Here is an 18,551-nt window from a genome sequence, read left to right on the forward strand (position 1 = left end):
CAACACCCGCAAATTCGATAATCACTGGTCAGCCTCGCTTGATTACAGAGCAGAGTCAGGAACTTGACCACGGAGAACAAGCCGAGGAATAAGGGGAAATGTTACCATAGTATGTTACATACGAACAGTGAAAAATCCAAAGAGCACAATACAAGCAGATTAATCCTACGTATATCACAAGACGTCACAGCATATTCTCCCACTTCCAGCAACCCCTATCAGTTGGAATCCCGTTATTCGAACATTATACATTGAGGAAATAACTAGTTGATGCTGGTGGTCGTGCACTCAATGGAATATTGAGACGAAGACATGAAGTCTCTAACACGGAGGTATGGACTAAGAAAACGCATTCAACATGAACAACTACACTGATACCAACAACGCTCAAACACCCATCTACAATCTTTTGATCTATGCCTTGGCGGCGTTGGCCTTGGCCATGGTGTTCAAAGCGCTACCGTTCTTGAACCACTCGACTTGAGGAGCGTTGTAAGTGTGGGCAAGCTTGACCTCGAAGGTCTTGCCGTCCTTGGGGTGGACCCTCATGGTGAAGGGCTTGCCAACCTCGAGCTCAGTGCACAGAAGATCAACCTAAGATTAACTGTTAGCAATTTATATTTCAATGATATCTGGCTGTAACTGACCTTGTCCTCTGGCTTGATCTTGTCGTAATCCTCTGGGTTGGCGAAGGTAAGAGGAAGCATACCCTGCTTCTTCAAGTTGGTCTCGTGGATACGGGCGAACGACCTAGTGATAATAGCGAGTCCACCCAAGTGCCTAGGCTCAAGAGCAGCGTGCTCGCGGGAAGAACCCTCTCCGTAGTTCCAGTCACCGATAACAACCCAAGGGATGTTCTTGGACTTGTAATCTCTGGCGGTAGCTGGGACAGCATCCCACTCACCGGTGGTGTAGTTCTGGACCTTGTTGGCCTCACCGTTGGCAGCGTTGATGGCACCGATAAGCATGTTGTTGGAGATGTTGTCGAGATGTCCACGGTACTTGAGCCAAGGACCAGCCATGGAGATGTGGTCAGTGGTGGTCTTGCCGTCGCACTTGATAAGAATTGGGAGGTTCTCAGCGTCCTTTCCGTCCCAGGCCTTGAAAGGCTCGAGGAGCTGGAGACGGTCGCTGGTTGGCGAGACAGCAACGCTGACACCGCTGCGCTCAGCCGGTGGTGCCTGGTAGGTGTTCTGTCCTGGGTCGAAGCTTCCGCTCGCTGGAAGACCGTCTCCGGTGGGAGCCTTGAGGAGGAACTCCTTGCCATCCTTGCCAACAAGCTTGTCGGTGAGAGGGTTGAAGTGAAGGCTTCCGGCGATGGTCATGGCAACGACGAGATCGGGGGAAGTGACGAAGGCGTGGGTAGCGGGGTTGGCATCGTTACGTCCAGTGAAGTTACGGTTGTAGGACGAGATGATGGAGTTAGCCTCACCCTTCTTGACGTCCTTGCGGTCCCACTGACCAATGCAGGGTCCGCAGGCGTTGGCAAGAACCATGCCGCCGAACTCCTCCAAAGTGGCAAGCTGTCCATCACGTTCGATGGTGGCGCGGATCTGCTCGGAACCGGGGGTGACGGTGAACAGAGACTTGGCCTTGATGCCGTGGTCGAGAGCGTCGCGAGCGATCGAGGCCGCGCGAGACATATCCTCGTAAGAAGAGTTGGTGCAAGAACCGATCAGGCCAACCTTAAGCTCCTCGGGCCAGCCGTTGGCCTTGACAGCCTCGCTGAACTTGGAGATGGGGGTAGCCAAATCGGGGGTGAATGGGCCGTTAATGTGGGGCTCGAGCTCAGACAGGTTGATCTCGATCAGCTGGTCGTACTCGGCACCCTCATCCTCCCTCAGCTCCTTTGCGTAGGCACGGGAGAAGTCTCCGATATCCTTACGCTTGGTGACGGCAAGGTAATCGTACATGCGGTCGTTGAAGGGGAACAGAGAGGTGGTGGCACCAATCTCAGCACCCATGTTACAGATGGTGGCCATACCGGTACACGAGATACCGTTAACGCCAGGGCCGTGGTATTCGACAATGGCACCAGTTCCACCCTTGACGGTCAGGATTCCGGCAACCTTAAGAATGATGTCTGTAGCCACGTATATTAGTAATTGTTCAAAAAACAAAGAATTCGTACAAACTAACCCTTTGGCGCGGTCCATCCAGACAATTGACCAGTAAGCTTGACACCAATGACCTTAGGGGCCTTAAGCTCCCAAGGAAGGTTGGCCATGACATCAACGGCGTCAGCACCGCCGACACCGATGGCGCACATACCCAAACCACCGGCATTGGGTGTGTGGGAGTCAGTACCGATGAGGAGACCACCGGGGAAAGCGTAGTTCTCGAGGAGAATTTGGTGGATGATACCGGATCCTGGCTTCCAGAAACCAATGTTGTACTTGGCGCAAGCGGTGGCAAGGAAGTCGTAGACCTCCTTGTTGATGCTGATGGCACGGGCCAAATCCTTGTCGCCGCCAATTTGGGCCTCAATAAGATGGTCGCAGTGAACGGTGGTAGGGTTGGCAACAGAGGGCATGCCCGCGGACATGAATTGGAGGATGGCCATCTGAGCAGTGGCATCCTGGCAAGCAACACGATCCGGGCGCAGCCTCAAGTACGAGGAGCCACGCTCGATCTCCTGTCCGTGAGGATCATCCAAATGAGAGTAGAGGATCTTCTCGGCGTAGGTGAGAGGCCTGTTCAATCGTCCGCGGACAATGGCGAGGTTCTCAGACATCTTCTTGTAGTTGATGAAGTTGTTCTTCTCGTGGATGTTCTGGGTGACCTTCTGGTCAAGGCTCGCATCGCTGGCAGTTGCCATTGTGCGGCGCAGGCCATGCTGGATGACCGCCCGGCGTTGGGCGGCACCAAGAAGTTGTCTCGACGCCAGCATTGTGAGGTTGTCTGGAGTAGAGAGTGTGTTTGATGGAGAAAGGAAGAAAATGAGGGCGGAGAGCAGGAGAAGCCTTATCACGTAGGAAGCTCGGCTACTACGACTTTCGCCGAAGCCAAGCCGTTGCCGTTGATGCGGGTTTCACAGTGTGAGGATGGGGGGGTTGACCAATGAGAGGTGAGATATTAGCTGTTGCTTCCATGACGGGTACAATCTGGGCAGTCGTGTATTGGATGGGGGGGGGATACATTGGCATAAAATGGATTAGTCAGCTTGAATTGCTTCTCGTGAAACGTGGGAGCAAATGACGTTCGTTGGTTTGGGTCTGGAGACCAGTCTGACTTTACCAGCCTGTACCAGCCCGCATATCTAACGACATCATAGCTAGTTGACTCAAAGGGAAAATCTGTTCTAGGTTGCCCCAATTGAGAGAAGCCGCTCCTAATTATGCCGCGTGCAGGTCCAATTCATCAATTGGTGCTGCATACGTCTGATAGAATATACCCTCATTTTTTGGCCTCTTTTTGTTTCTCCGGTTTGCACGAGACATTTGTGAGGGTTTACCACAATTACAGTGCCACACACACACACACTGCCACACACTACCACACAGTACTACAGTAGAACCAGAGAAATATTGCTGCCCAGAGGAATAATCATGTGAAAAAGCTTCCACATTATTGTGGGGCAGGGCATGCGACGACGAGTTCGAGACACACTTCTCCGCCGTACTCCTGCTCCATCCGGTACTTGGGATTTACTGAGGGAGTTGGGTAGCTAGCCGCTGTCAGCCTCGATCTCATCTCCTCGGCTTTGTGTGGCGGCAGTGCACAACAGCATAACACTGAGTAGCTGAGTAGCTGAGTAACTGAGTAGCTTGAGTAGCTGAGCAGCTGAGAGATACATGCGCACGCACGCACATACTCGTACTCATCTGGAGTAGAGTACATTCCTATCAAAAATAAAGCAGGGATCCGGCGTGGGCAAACCCGGCTCCAGTAAATCAATGGTGGTGCTATGGATAATATCTCGGGAGGAGTCCGTGGAGTCCGTGGTCTAGAGTACGCCGTCGACGACGATACCACACAACACACAGGAGGAGGCGGCGATTGTTCCGCCTGTCCGAAATACCGCCGTCTTACAGTACACATCCTTCACCCAAACAAACGATAGATTGCCAGTGGGTTGTCTCTTTCGCGTTTTAGCATACAACTTCACTATACATGTCTTGCCTTTTCCCCCTTCAAAATATGATAACCGGCGTGTCCGATAATTCCAGAATGTCTCAAGCTTCATCCTGCGCATGCACAGCCATTCCCTTCGGTCCCGGTGCTACTTTGCGCGCCCGCGGGCATATTTTCATCCCTCGGCTTGGAGTGGATTCCGGCAAAGGTGGGGCGCGAAAAATGCAGTTTGGTCTGGAGACGTGGTGAGCCGCCTAATCAGGTTTAGCCTAGAACATATCTCAACCTTATTCGAGTATAACGGAAATTTTGTGTCTGGAGACCAAATCAACAAATCATTACGATCACCACCACCACACGCGCACCGTGCAACCCCCGCAAGAATCTCATCACACAAGGCAGCAATCATGGGTGTCGAGAACAAGAAGACCAGGACGAAGACGAGGAGGCACACGAGGTATGAGTTGCCCATCGCTCTATTACATGGACAATTTATTTGTGCACTATGATATACTAGGCAGGAGAATGCCAATATTTGAAGTATGCTAACCACCATGTTCTAATAGAGATCTTGACCAGATCAAGTCTGACATGCTGTCGTCCAAGCATCTTTCACAATATCAAGCAACAAAAGCGACAGAGGATTTGCCAGGCCTGGGAGAGTTCTACTGCGTCGAATGTGCGAAATGGTTTGAGGGAGAGAACAGCCAGAGGACGCATTTGAAGGGCAAGAACCACAAGAGAAGGTACGGCTAGTAACGCAGCATCGACTGACAGTTCACTGACAATCCATAACAGGGTCAAGGCATTGAAGGACGAGCCATACTCCCAAAAGGAAGCGGAAGCTGCAGTTGGGTTGCGAACAGACAATGGACCGCTACGAACGAGCGTGAGCAAGCCACAGACTATCGAGGTTGAGATGGCAACATGAAGAACCGACCCCGCCATGTTTCGTACCCGGAAGCCGCCTTCTCATTGCGATAACAAACTCGACGCCAGCATTTCCCGTTGAAAAGTCGAGCGGACCACAGCTGCACCACATATGGCGCTGCTCTGCATAAAAGTATGCCTTTTTATCGGAAATATTGTCTCTGGGGTATTTCTGGTGTCTCGATAGTCCTACTTCATGGTACTTCCTCGAGCCCTTGCCAAACCACTACCACGAGCACCCCGGTACCCACCTCTGGGAATGCCACCCCTACCGGTTGATGATGCTCCACCACGACCAGGCGCGCCAGCTATTCTTGAGGCTGGAACAGGAGGGGTGTATTTGGGAGTTGCTTTCGATGATGTTGGAGGGTTGTCGACAAATGATGTGTCAGTTGTCCTAATTGTCCACGTCGTTAGTTGTTGAATCTTTGAAACAGTAGTTTAGATCATACATGAAGGTTGTTTCTCCATCAAAATCGCCTTGAAATCTCTCGGAGTTGGTTGATCGGTCTATATGATATTAGTAGACGTTTTCGTAAAGCGCAGTGACTATTCTTACTGAGTTGTTCCGATTGTTGGCGAGCTCGACGAAATGAATCCGCCACGGGGGCCTATTAAGTCAGCCACGTAGATAAGCCATTACCCCTCCATTCCATACCTCTGGGAAATCCACACAGAACGCATTCATGTTCAACCCGTAAAGGAAACTCGCGAAGCTTTCGCTGAATCGTGACAGACTCTCGTGCATCAACTGTAAATGCATAAAATTCGCTTCTAAATCCGCCATTGAATCCGACAACTCCGCAAATGCGGGCTCGAATACCTCTAGTGGCGCATCGGAATTGCCGCCGACACTCGACCTGCCAGATTCGCGGAAAGAGGATTTCGAGGAGGGGCGAAGAGGGGTCGTTGGGCGCGAGGTGGGACGACGTGTTCCTGAGCTAGACCGCTTGATGCTGCTATCGAGTGGGCTTTTTGACGCCGACATCTTTATCGCTGCTGCGTTTGGGGCTTATTTTATGTTCGTTTGGGGATTTGGAAATTCGGTGACGTGGTGTGGCTGATTCTTTGCACTGGCGGTCTGTTTATAGTTCCCGTTTTGTTTGTTCTGGAACAAGACCAAACAAAACGCCATCGCGTCAAATAGATCTTGATACCGCGGCTAACCTCCACCAGATAAACGTCCCCACCAGATTGACGCAACCGTGTCGTCCGCTTCCCACCGGACGTTCGTCAGGGTCTAAGATGGGAATTATGAGATCGGGAAACTTGCTACCTATAGAAGCCCTATACAGTGCCAAGTTTCCAAGAATTATTATAATACCTCACATTCGTTATTTTATTGCGCAAGTCATGGCCTCGTGCGGCCATACTACGTCGGGACACTATCGGCATTTGGCTATCCTAATTTGACCCGCATTTGGGGTAGGTACAACGTCCCTCCAAGTTTCCCACACAGTTTATAGATCTGTGCAACAGAACTTCTGACGGGAGGCCCTGACCAAGTTCGCACCGTCCCCTATGCCAGCTGTCTCGGATATTCTTGTACACGCAAGGCTCGATTGGAAATCATCTCGAAATTCCGTTCAGAAACTGCGCCACTATCTCCCAGTCGTTCCTTGCGATTACACGCGCACAATCCCGACATTCCGGGGTGTCGCAACTCTCTCATCCAAGAGACAATTGAGCTCCTGGCGGACACGCGAAAACAAATTACCCCTCATACCGATCTTCTCACAGTTGAAACAACAGAAGCTGCCCTTGACCTTTACAAGAGCTTTTTCTCATTCTTCTCGAGACGATAAACCGAAGTACTTCAGCCATTATCCGCCGACTGGTATATACGCACGCAGGCCAATTCAAAGCGCGATCGGGACTTGGACGGCTGCTATATTGTTAGCTGCTATCAGTGGTTCAGTGTACTTCTTTACGGCCCGTCCGAAACACAGCGGTAAACTCGACATCGAATCGGGCGACCAGTTTCAACAGTCAGAAGCACGCGACAACTCAGGTTCCACAAACTCTGCCGATATGGGAGAAACTAGCCAACCCGGGCATGTGGGCAACCTTTCGCCGGAACAGGAGGAAAAACTACAGCAATTATGGGTTGCAACGCTGCAAGTATTCGGGGTTTTGGACAAGGAGCAGGCGAAGGCCCTGAGCGCTGGTGTCAACGGTACTATTGTGCCGGTGTTATCAGGGCAGTCGGCGCCAGCATCTGAACAGGGGAAGAAGAAGAAGCGTGGCTGGTTTGGGAAGAAGACCGAGTCGGAGGAGACACCGGCTGTCAATGGTGACGACAAGTATGGTCTGGCATTAAAGTTCCAGCATGCTCTAGAGAACGCACCTCCAGAAGTTATTAAGCGTTCTTTCTGGAGCATGTTGAAACACGACCATCCGGATATGCTTCTACTCAGGTTCCTGCGTGCAAGGAAATGGGATGTAGAAAAGGCCCTGGTTATGATGATCTCCACCTTCCACTGGCGATCCGTGGAGATGCAGGTCGACGAAGAAATTCTGGTTAACGGAGAAGAGGCAATGCTGATAGATTCGACGAGTGATGACCCAGTCAAGAAGAGGCGGGCTACAGATTTCCTGGCGCAAATCAGAGCAGGTAAAAGCTTTTTGCACGGAGTGGACAATTTAGACAGGCCTATGTGCTTTATTAGAGCACGTCTGCACCACGCAGGCGATCAGCTTGAAGAGAGTCTGGAGAGATATACCATCTATGTGATTGAAATTGCCCGATTCGTGGTTACACCGCCTGCTGAAACTGCTGTAAGTTCTGCATTCCAATACACATGGTGTTTACTAATATTATACAGTGTCTCGTTTTTGACATGAGTGGTTTCTCATTGGCGAATATGGTGAGTATTCCAACGTCAGTAAGTAATTGGCTGTACTAATTTTGTTTATAGGATTATGCTCCAGTCAAGTTTATGATCAACTGTTTCGAAGCCAATTACCCAGAAAGCTTAGGAGTTATATTAATCCACAAGGCTCCATGGGTATTCCAAGGTACCTAGCCCTTTATTTTTACTTAATTCAGCCTATTAACTCGCTACATAGGAATCTGGAAGATTATTAAGGGCCTCCTCGACCCCGTTGTGGCTAGTAAGGTAAACTTTACGAATAGCACTGCTGATATGGAAGCTTTCATTCCGAAATCTCGGATCCTCAAAGAGTTAGGAGGCGAGGAAGACTGGGAATTGAAATACATTGAACCTGTCATTGGAGAGAACGACCTGATGAAGGACGTGGAAACGAAGAATAAGATCCAGTCGGAGAGGGACGCGATCGCTGTGGAATTCGAGAAAGCAACAATCGCATGGATCGAGAACAAGGCCAGCGACGAAGTAAGGAAAAAGCGCGAGGACTTGAGGATTTCCCTCGAGAACAACTACTGGAAGCTCGACCCGTATATCCGTGCTCGATCATTCTACGACCGTGCTGGGTTGATTCAGCCTGAGGGCAAGATTCAATTCTACCCAACTGCCGCCAAGGATAGCGCAGTTCCGGTGGCCACTGTTGCAGAGACCAAAGAGGTGGCAGCTGTCCCTGCAGCTGTGGCGACCAAGGAAACATCAGCTGACGATATTGATTGAACATATTGCCGATTCGGAAGACGGATATATTAGAACCATATTCAAGGGCACCCATACGGGCCCTGGCGCCGATTCATGAAGCCGAGATTAGTAGCATACAAGGAAGCGCACATAACTATAGCAATACATAGTCTGGGATTTTTTAGGGATTTTATTCGTCTGAATACGTATTGTGATTTCCTGTCTACCTCCTCGTCTGTATGCGCAATGTAGTTACCATTTCTACATCTTCGCTTGAACTTCCTCCAAGAGCTCCTTGAGCTTGTCCATATCGGTCTTCTGTTGAGGCCATCCAACCGAAAGGCCTTCCTTGAGGTTTGGCTTCGGGATCTATATAAATCTTCGTCAGTAATGCGGCTTGAGTGGAGTGACATCCTGCGTACCATGTGGAAATGAACCTATATGTTCGTTAGCATAGCTCATACTCGTAATCGGATCTATCTTACATGATCAACTTCCTGGTGAGCAATTTTTCCGTTGTTCTGCAGAACATTGTAGTTTTCAGCGCCGGTGGCATTGACAATCTTCTTCACAACAGGCTGTACCGGTCAGAAACTGGACTCAATCCCCCTCGGCTCCAACCTACCAAGAGCTCAGAGAGCTGATCATCCGGGATGTCCGTGAGCTTCGCGCCGTGGAACTTGGGAATCACGAGCTATACACAGTTAATAGGAGCTATTTCAAGGGGCGTTGGTTGCGGTTCGTACAGCATGGCCGCGGCTGAGCGGATTGATGTCGAGGAAGGCAAAGACCTTGTCACTCTCAAACAGCTTCAAGGAAGGGATGTCCCCTACAGATAGTTAGCTCTGGCATCTTCGCGAAGGATCATATGATAAAATACCCTTGATGATCTTGCAGAAAATGCAGGCTGACATGTTTTCTTTCTGGGATGGTGAACTATGAAAAGTAATCTGATGCCCCGCAGCTTCTCGAGAGTTGTCCTAGGTTTATATAAGCTCAGAGAACAAGGGAACAGACGGAGCTGCTGCTGGCGCCCGCATTCGGGAACCCCGCCGCTGACACAGCGCAGCGTCATGTTTGTGCGGGGGTTCACCAAGGGGCCCGTGCACGTGCCACAACCTGTGAGGGACCGCGTCCAAATTCTGTGAATCCATGATGGAACAACTTCTTTGAGTACTAGAATGCGGTCAGCTACCCCCAAGACAAGAAACCTTTCGAAAGACTTCATTCCAGTAATGATATTAATATACTGAAGCTATCATATAGCTGCAAACATCACGCTGTGCATTCAAGAGAGGTCCAAGTCACATTTCAACAGTCGAGGGACAAACCATTCCATTCCTAGCTATAGTCGTGGTATAGTAAGAGCTTGGCTATACAACGGTAACTCCTTTTCATCTCTCATTTCTCATCTCTCATTTCTCATCTCTCATTGTCTCAGAAGATCTCCATATACCCCTGATCACCGCGGCAGCTGTCCAACAAGCAGGTACGAGGTCTAGAAACAAAGATCGGTCGAACACTCCTTCGAGTTGATAACTTTTCTCCCAGGCAGCTCCAATCATGATGTTTCATATACCGGTTCCACTTCTCAGAACACGTCGATGCTTTCTTCTGCTTTCCACTTCGGTATCCTTCACCTCCTTTCTTCATCCCCGACGCTCGTTCTGCCCACCGGCCGGCCCTCTAGGGCTGTTAGGGCTGCCACGCTCACTGGCCGACTCTTCAGTCATAAGTTTCATCAAATTCCATCTCCGATCCATCCGGCCGGGCCAACCTGATCCTAGGGACCGCAGAACGACCAGTCGCGCCCTGTGCCGAGGACTCTGGCTGGTTTGAAGTTTGGGGATTTCCAGCGGACTCCTGAGATCTGCCCTGAGAAGCCAACCACCTATTCCGCAGCACGCGACGCAGTGTGTCTTCTGTGGTGGGATGCTCACTTGCCCATGGAGCTATAATGTCGTTTGAGTATTTCAGCATCTCGGGATTCGAGTTAGGGCTGCACCCGCACTGTTGTCCGAAATTGGATTGACAGACACAAGTGCTAGTACTGGAACATGGGCTGGGAGCTGGATAGGATCCGTGGGGGACGCTGCCAGTGGCTGCTGTGAAGCCGCCGTTATTTGCTTGATACTGGTTCTGGGCTTGAAAGCCGGCGGATTTGTTGCGATCCTGGCCACCATCTGGACGACTGAGAGCTGGGTCATCGGAGACCGAAGGGATGCGGAAACCAGATCTGCGCATTTCATCACGCAAGGCGCGGTCTTCATCAGAGAGGCGAGAACGGCCATCACCTGGTTCAGGCTGGTTCAGGTGTTGAAATCCGGCGACTTGGCTGCGGTTCTGGCTACCCTCTGTATGACGAAGGCTTGCGTTTTCAGGGGTTGGTGGGATGCGGAAGCCAGACTGGCGCATCTCATCACGCAAGGTGCAGTCTCCGTCTGAGATGACGAGACGGTGGAAACCTCCCGACAGATCCTCGGTGTTATCAGCAGCAGTGTATGTGTCTGCTCCAGTTGCACGGTTGGCCGCGTTGCTGTCGCTGTTCTCATATCCAAAGACATTGACACGTGACCAGCGGTCATTTGGGTTGCTGGTTGGATTGGTGGATGTGTTGCCAGATCGAACCGATGGATGTGGCTGCCCACGCTGCCTTCTGCATTCCGAGCAAGGATATATCAAGCAATCAGAGTGATCTAGTTCGCTGCCTCCATAGCCATGGAAGCCCATCTTTGAGGCTTTTTGTACGATTTGCTCACTCGCATAAGTCTTTATGGTGCGTTATTATTGTCACAAAGGGGGGATTACAAGAGAGTGCAAAGGGTTCGCGTAGGGGGAAATTGGGACAGTAGCTACAGTGGCGCCTAAGGATATAAAGAAGGGGCTTCCCATGGGAATTGTATGGGAATCCCAAAGGGGCAAAGGAACCACTGCCAACGAGGGCCATACAATACAACAGGCAACACAAAGACACGGAACACGAAGACACGGAGACTGAGAGAGGCGGTATAAGATAACTTTCAACATAGATAGCCCTAGTACTTGTAGGCGATATCATTAAGACACTCACTTACAAATAATTGAGACTGCATATGAGAACGTTCAATCGGCCTTGTGCTATGGTTTTCAGCTATTTGATTTGGGATTTGGGAATATGCCATAGTCATCTAATATAACTTTATGAGCACTTAGAAAGCTCTTCAGTTAAATCTACACTATAAGACAAGTTCCTACAGCTCTTCATATGATAAGTTGATAATATTGTTGTTATCATCGTCCCCGGGCTATGTGGGGGATGGTCGGATTATATAAGTTCCGTTCCGATACGCGCTAGGGGGATTCTGGTGAGCGATCGCGTCGCAAACCACAAGTCCTGAGAGCACGGTTTGGCCACGGCGTAGTCGCAATACGTCCCGCCCTCATAAAGACAAAGATGTCGCAACCACCTTCGCCCCATGAGGACGACGATGCGCAGGAGGATAATGTTATCCATGACGAGGCTACGGAGGCTACGATGTCGAGACCGGAGTCGGATGGGGTATCGAAGAGGGACCTAGAAATCATGAAGGGCATTGTTGATCACCTTACTGAGGCTAAGGACGAGAAGTGAGAACTACCACAATCCATCGGCAGATGATATATAACCTTTTACTAATTACCTACTAGCGATCGTGAAATCACGTCGGTATTCCAGCGCATTGTAAACAAGAGATTCCTTCCAGATTACCACGAAGTCATCAAGCATCCCGTCGCCTTCAGCACAGTCAGGGTACGCTTATCTACCAACCTTATAGTTTCTTACGTACTAATACAATTCAAAGGGCAAAATACTCAGGAAGCAGTACCCAAGCTGGAAGGAATACGTGAGGGATTTTGCGTATATGTCCCACAATGCACAAGTATACAATCGACCCTCGGCCGAGGCCTACGGCGACGCCCTCAAACTCCGCGAAATGGTGAAACTCGAACTAGCGAAGCTTGTGGACCAAAACATCATATCTGCAGAGGACGCAGAATATCCCGATCTGGGTGAAATCCCCGATGTCGAGGACTCCCCGCCTCCACAACCGGACGAGGAAATGCAGAGCGAAGACGAGCCGGTCGAGGATGACCGCGAGGATGAAGACGAAGATGAAGATGAGGAAGATGATGTTGATGACTCTGATGACGAGGGCGCCCGCAGGAGACGACGCAAGGGGCCCCGCTCCTCTGCTGCCATTACCAAGCGCGAAGGTGGCAAGGTTGAAGATGGCTCCAAGGAAGATGCGGATGCACATAAGAAGAGAGGAAGGCCACCGAAGGTCCACACACCAATGGAAGCGCGTATCAATACCATTCTTAAGGGTCTCAGGAAGTTCAAGGATGAAAAGGGAGACCTCAAGGTTCTACACTTCGAAAAGCCACCGGACAAGACTCTATTTCCTGAGTACTATCAAGAGATCAAGAACCCAATTGCGCTGGACATGATCAAGAGGAAGGCCAAGCGCAAGAAGTATAACTCGGTTGATGCTGTCATGAAAGATCTGGAGCTCATGTTCGATAACGCCAAAGAATACAATCTTGAAGATAGCGAGGTCTATATATGCGCCACCGACTTGCAAAGAGAGGCTCGGATACTTGCAGAACAGGAGAAAACTAAGCCGGATAGTGCTTACGTCGATGAAGACGGCAGGCTTCCTCTACCTGAAATCCTCCACAATGGTGAGATTTGGAAGGTTGGTGACTGGGTCCATCTCCAGAACCCGAACGACCTCACAAAGCCAATTGTGGCTCAAATTTACCGCACTTGGCAAGATCCGGAAGGACAGAAGTGGATCAACGCCTGTTGGTATTATCGGCCAGAACAAACGGTTCACCGCTATGAAAAGCACTTCTTTGAGAATGAGGTTGTGAAGACCGGACAATATCGCGATCACCACATCGACGAGGTTGTCGATCGCTGTTTTGTTATGTTCTTCACCCGATTCAATAAAGGCCGCCCACGAGGATTTCCACCTGACAAAGAAGTTTACGTCTGCGAGGCGAGATACAACGAGGATAAATTCAAGCTCAACAAGATTAAGACCTGGGCTAGTTGCGTACCAGACGAAGTGCGAGAGAAGGATTACGAAATGGATCTATTTGACGTGCCAAGAAAGATGAAGAAGGTTCCTAGCCCGATCAAACACTTACTTCGCGAGGACGCAAAGGAAGACGACCCTCTTCCAAAGCCAACTTGGGGTGCAGCTAACGCCCCTCCGATTGTGGGCGCCGTTCATAAGCGACCCCGCGAGGCAAACGTGAGTTTTGGTTGAATTCAACTTCATGGAGTATTTTCTAACAATAACAACAGGAATCCCCACCTCCAGAGCCAACACCTTCACCTCCACCTCCCCGCCCCGTGGAGCCTGTCCGCCGCTCTATCACCACTGAACGTGCAACAACTTACGGTCAAAGCGACACCCCAATGGGCAACATGCAGAACACAGCTCCATCTCCAGCCCCAGCGCAACAAACGCTGAACTCATACGGCCAGCAGTCCTCTGCCGTTCGCCCTTCGGCTTCACCCGCTCCCCAGCTCCACCAACAGTCATCCTATGCTTCTTACGCTACCGTTGATGCACCACCTCCCCAAACCCCATCGTTCGCACCATCCACAACCCACAACAACTATGCTGCGACCCATGCTCCGCCCTCCACGGCCCACGCGTCTGTCCTCCAACACCCCGGCACCCCCAACCCCCTCGCCAACTACGACGGTGGCTACGCCCGCTCAGTTCCCCAGCCGCGCAACTATGCAGCACCTCCCGCCGGCTCGCACACCAATGCGTATAACCCTCCTCGCTCGGTTGAGGTGTACCACCTGAGCGACGTCGCGAACGCGAGCATTCCCCAAGACATCCGCAGCCAGTTCCACCGCGACGAGCATGATCGGGTCTTGTTCTTCACTGCTCCACCACTGGATGTGCCGAGGGTCCCGACCAAGGCGCGCGTTCTTGGTCACAGTCTGAAGTACCTTGCTAAGAAGCTGAAAGATGCGGACGCACTTGCTGAGGCGCGGAAGGAGAGGGATAAGAAGCTGGAGCAGGTGGCGGGTGAGAAGAGGAAGAGAGCTGAGGAGGAGGAGGAGAAGCTCGCGGAGGAAGTGGAGAAGGTGAAGATCCGTGCATTTGAGGCGTGGAATCGAGATATGGAGAGGCGTACGCTGGCAATATACGAGCGGATGTTTGGTGCTGATGGGAAGGCGGTGATGGAGGAGGAGAGGTTGAGACTCGAGAAAGTACATGCTGAGACAAAGCTAGAGAATGAGGCGTCGGAGAGGCGTGAGCGAGAGATGATGGAGAGCCTGAAAGTGCGGATCTATAGGTAATTTTTTCAGAGACGTTAGGGAAGATGCTGGTTTGAAGGTGCGACGATTGTCGGGATATGGCGTTATGGATTGGGGGGGTTAGGAATCTAGGGAGCTTATGCAGGTTTGAGGCTGAGATGGTCTCGCAGGGTTGTCATTATACTGTAACATCAGGCTCACTACGCTGTACTTTGCTATGAGGCATCGCTGCTTCACAAGGTCTGTGAGTATTATGTACCTTAGTAAATCAAGAAATTATTTAATTCTGGATCCCACGTATGTCACTGAGATGTTGAACAAAACTATACATGTACTCGACTTTTGGAATCATAATTTTCTATATTCATTCTATTTCGTAAATAAATCTCTTTAACTTTCAAGCCACCCACCAAGACAACTATACCAACAGCCCTCCGTGCACGCACAATAGGTATATACATAGAAGTGAACTTTCTTTCCCGCCTACAATGAAGCAGAAAAAAACAAACAACGAAAAACGGTCAAGAATAAGAATTCTAGGAACGTCTATCTATCTCTACCCCAGGGGGTAGGAAGACAACAGGATCATGTGCTAAGGATACTCTTTCCATCAACTTTCCAAAAAGCGACTTAAGAATACACGACACAGCCCCGAGACCGAAACCATGAACCCCACAACAGGTACGGGAGTGCAAATCTAGCCAGATGGGCAGTCGCCGAGGAAACCCCACCACTGCTCAGCCTCAAACTGGTCAGCATTGCTGGTCTTCCACATCATGTTGTAAGGGTTGAAGAGCATGACACTAGCTGGGGCTGACTCGAACGCCGACTTGATAGCGGCGATGGCGGTCTGCTGGTTCGACGACGATGGGATGGCACGGCCGTTGGCGGTTCCCTGGGATGGCCAGCCGGTCTCGGTGATGACAATGGTCTGGGTGTTGTCCGCGAGCTTCGACTTGAGGCTCTCAATCGAGCTGGTCAAGAAGGTTCCGGCGCTGGCGGCATCGGTGTTAGGGTCGAAGAAGGGGTGGCTGTTGACGGCACAGTAGTCGGCGTTGTCGCACAGGCTTGGGTTGGCGAGCGTGGCGACGAGAGTGTCGCAGGTGACGACTGGTCCGGTGTATCCGGCGGCTCTGAGGAGCGAGCGAGCAGAGCTCATGGCGGCAACGACGGCGGAGGCAGATGCCTGGCCGCTGTTGACAAGCTCATTACCCACGGAGATGGTGTGGATGATCGACCAGTCGCCGTTGACGGCGGAGACAATGTCATTGACAGATCCAGAGATATCAGCGATATCGTAGATACCCTGGAAAACCTTCATACCGTGGGCCTTGGCAGCAGCGACCACCGTGGAGACGGTATTGCAGTCAGTGCCATATGTGCGGACGGTAGAGAAACCGCTTCCAAATCCACCGAAGTCCATCAGGACCTGGTCGGCGGTCTTGCAGGTGCCATCCTTGTTGTATGGGTTGTATGTGAGACCGTAACCATCAGCGGATGACGCAGAGGCGGATGGAGATGATGCCGACGATGCGTTTGTGTCAGCTACCTTGTCGGCCACGACTGGCGCAACTGCCTCGGGAGTTGGGGATGGCGCAGCTGGAGCGGCGGGGGCCTCGGTCTGAGCGGCAGGCAGGTTGGTGGTGGTGGAGACAGGGGTGCCGTTTTGATCAACGTAGACAATGACGTGGGCAATGTTAGAGTTGTCGCGAACAGTCACATCCTTCTTGGCATGGAAAGCCTCATGGGCATGGCGTCCTACGGCTCGTTAGTAACCAATCCTTGAATAGCGCCTCCGCCAGGTTGAAGGATTTAAAAGTGGCTTTACTTACTGTGAGGTTGAGCGACAGCAAGCTGGAGCAGCGAGATGGCCGCGAGAGAAAGAGTAGCAGTCTTCATATTGAGAAACTGGATAGGAGTCCTGAGATGTGTATTTTTGGAGAGGTATTGACTATTCGCAACGGCTGTCAGCAAGTTTCTATGGTAGTTTGAGGAGTTCCGTAAGGACTGCTAGAGCCTTAAAGCGAGCGTGTGAGGGCAGAAAGGTAAAAATGCTTGGAATGTTGTGCTATGGGTATAGCCATGTGGTGAAATTTATTAAGAATTTAAGGCAAACTATCTCCTGTCCTCTGGCGCGACTGTGTTGCATGCCCACTCTCATTTATCCCTCGGAAGCAACCCTTTAGGCAGGCACGATGCTCATGAACCATGGGTTCTCTCACAACCTCGACTCAAATAAAACGTATCAAAATCAACAAGAAGCATCTGATTTTGGGAATCTTGACATATGATAAGAAAGTAAAAGACATACCCCTAGGTGTCTATATCTTCAGACTTTGCTGAAGCGAGAGAATGTGATAATCTGATGCAGCCACAGGCGCAATCGAAGATTTATAATGAAGGAATGACCTTTGGGTGATCCGAAGCAGGAGCAATTTGATACGAGGCAGGGACGAAGACCGGCTAAGACTAAGCTTTGTAGATGCGACTGAAAGGAATGGACAGGAGGTTATCGAAAGCGAATTGAATATCCTCCAGAGGCTTTGATGGGCGAGTCGCAGACTACAAGAAAAAGGGCTTGCGTGGTCGGTGGGCGTTTGTAAAATGAAAGTGTGACGAAGAGGAAAGAATCAGCGCGAGGCTGGGGGGACAGAAGACTTCAAATACGTTCGAACAGAAAGCGGCGCTCTGGCCCTGCCCTCTGACCCACCATAGTCATACTATAGCACACAAAGAGCAAACTGGCTCAACTTTTTGGTTGCAAAAGTGATCAAAAAGAGTGTGTTTTCAGTGGGGAGACAGCGGCAACGTCCTCGACGGCCCACGTACGCACACGGTATGGAAGTTTAGTATGTACTCGTACTTGGGTGCCGCAGTGATAATGGTGGGGAGCAGTGGGGACGCCGGGACAGGCACAGAAGATCCGTCCATAGGGACAGCGAGGGTCCCTTGCCGTCGGTCTGGACTCTTCCAAGCATACACTACCAACCACCGGCACAAAGTCCGGGGAGAATAAAAGAGCCACCCCGACCAGAGGGACAAAGACAGAATAGCTGGGGCGGAGCGTCTATTGACAAACATTATGCTTGGCGTTTTGAGTCTGTCGTCGCTACCAAGTTGCCTCTGTTCTTGGTTCCGCGAGTGACAGTGAAGCAGCTCAGCATTGTGACAAGCTGTAGCGTACCACCGAAGCCCATCCAGTGGAAGACAGGCAGTTTATCCGGTCGTAGTCCACTGGGAGGATACTGAGAGGATACTGAGAGGACCCTTCCACGCCCTTGTACACCTTCCACAGAGCTGGTGAAACCCTAGGGGTTCTAGGGCTTCTACTCACAAAATCTCATTGGGTGCAGTGGTGCGGGTACCTGGCAAGGAAGAAAAGGGAGAGCTCTCAACCGACATCATGGATTTGATGGTAACGAGTCATGTTGCCCTTCGCCCTTTCTTTTTTCGGTCCAGAGCAAATGTCAACCAATATCAAGTCAGTTTCCACGTGAGGGCCACCACACCGGAAGCCGTCGGGTTTCCAAAGGGTTTTTGGGGATTCCAGAGAAGATATTTGCATTCTGTTATGCTATAGCAATTGTTAGAATAAACTGCACATATAGAGAGGGCATTGCACTCAGCGAATTGATGTGCGTCTGCCCTACGAGGCGTGAACACAGCCAAGCTTT

General features: G+C 50.9%; 8 protein-coding genes across 8 annotated transcripts; 3 read left to right on the forward strand and 5 right to left on the reverse strand.

The window, feature by feature from the left end:
• Positions 1-92: 92 nt before the first annotated feature.
• On the reverse strand, positions 93-2,916 carry ACO1 (Aconitate hydratase mitochondrial). The gene is made up of 3 exons (XM_018275619.2): positions 2,140-2,916; positions 648-2,083; positions 93-594 (listed from the first exon to the last, which is right to left on the reverse strand). Exons 1-3 carry the CDS (start codon positions 2,888-2,890, stop codon positions 415-417), a joined length of 2,367 nt encoding a protein of 788 aa, XP_018128382.1. The 5' UTR covers positions 2,891-2,916; the 3' UTR covers positions 93-414.
• Positions 2,917-4,481: 1,565 nt separating this feature from the next.
• Positions 4,482-5,474, forward strand: BUD20 (Bud site selection protein 20). Its single transcript, XM_059463766.1, has 2 exons — positions 4,482-4,820; positions 4,873-5,474. The coding sequence occupies exons 1-2, from the start codon at positions 4,666-4,668 to the stop codon at positions 5,003-5,005; spliced, it is 288 nt and encodes a 95-aa protein (XP_059319521.1). The 5' UTR covers positions 4,482-4,665; the 3' UTR covers positions 5,006-5,474.
• DAM1 (DASH complex subunit) lies at positions 4,975-5,992 on the reverse strand (the record flags this gene model as incomplete). The annotated part of the gene is made up of 5 exons (XM_018275621.2): positions 4,975-5,206; positions 5,256-5,401; positions 5,457-5,514; positions 5,564-5,615; positions 5,663-5,992. The coding sequence occupies 5 exons, from the start codon at positions 5,990-5,992 to the stop codon at positions 5,199-5,201; spliced, it is 594 nt and encodes a 197-aa protein (XP_018128458.1). The 3' UTR covers positions 4,975-5,198.
• A 187-nt stretch (positions 5,993-6,179) lies between these two features.
• Positions 6,180-8,755, forward strand: VE01_06169 (uncharacterized protein). Its single transcript, XM_018275622.2, has 4 exons — positions 6,180-7,782; positions 7,830-7,871; positions 7,923-8,022; positions 8,074-8,755. The coding sequence occupies exons 1-4, from the start codon at positions 6,526-6,528 to the stop codon at positions 8,607-8,609; spliced, it is 1,935 nt and encodes a 644-aa protein (XP_018128459.1). The 5' UTR covers positions 6,180-6,525; the 3' UTR covers positions 8,610-8,755.
• HNT1 (hit protein 1) lies at positions 8,744-9,580 on the reverse strand. Its single transcript, XM_018275623.2, has 6 exons — positions 9,451-9,580; positions 9,317-9,399; positions 9,196-9,264; positions 9,056-9,148; positions 8,993-9,007; positions 8,744-8,939 (listed from the first exon to the last, which is right to left on the reverse strand). Exons 1-6 carry the CDS (start codon positions 9,482-9,484, stop codon positions 8,832-8,834), a joined length of 402 nt encoding a protein of 133 aa, XP_018128402.1. The 5' UTR covers positions 9,485-9,580; the 3' UTR covers positions 8,744-8,831.
• A 715-nt stretch (positions 9,581-10,295) lies between these two features.
• Positions 10,296-11,300, reverse strand: VE01_06171 (uncharacterized protein; the record flags this gene model as incomplete). The annotated part of the gene is made up of 1 exon (XM_018275624.1): positions 10,296-11,300. The coding sequence occupies one exon, from the start codon at positions 11,298-11,300 to the stop codon at positions 10,296-10,298; it is 1,005 nt and encodes a 334-aa protein (XP_018128401.1).
• A 660-nt stretch (positions 11,301-11,960) lies between these two features.
• On the forward strand, positions 11,961-15,159 carry VE01_06172 (uncharacterized protein). The gene is made up of 4 exons (XM_018275625.2): positions 11,961-12,176; positions 12,237-12,339; positions 12,392-13,849; positions 13,903-15,159. Exons 1-4 carry the CDS (start codon positions 12,004-12,006, stop codon positions 14,917-14,919), a joined length of 2,751 nt encoding a protein of 916 aa, XP_018128400.1. The 5' UTR covers positions 11,961-12,003; the 3' UTR covers positions 14,920-15,159.
• A 52-nt stretch (positions 15,160-15,211) lies between these two features.
• Positions 15,212-17,732, reverse strand: VE01_06173 (uncharacterized protein). Its single transcript, XM_018275626.2, has 3 exons — positions 17,189-17,732; positions 16,710-16,828; positions 15,212-16,635 (listed from the first exon to the last, which is right to left on the reverse strand). The coding sequence occupies exons 2-3, from the start codon at positions 16,774-16,776 to the stop codon at positions 15,575-15,577; spliced, it is 1,128 nt and encodes a 375-aa protein (XP_018128399.1). The 5' UTR covers positions 16,777-16,828; positions 17,189-17,732; the 3' UTR covers positions 15,212-15,574.
• Positions 17,733-18,551: the final 819 nt, after the last annotated feature.

This window comes from Pseudogymnoascus verrucosus (assembly GCF_001662655.1).
Source record: "Pseudogymnoascus verrucosus strain UAMH 10579 unplaced genomic scaffold scaffold_36, whole genome shotgun sequence".
Lineage (NCBI taxonomy): Eukaryota > Fungi > Ascomycota > Leotiomycetes > Thelebolales > Thelebolaceae > Pseudogymnoascus > Pseudogymnoascus verrucosus.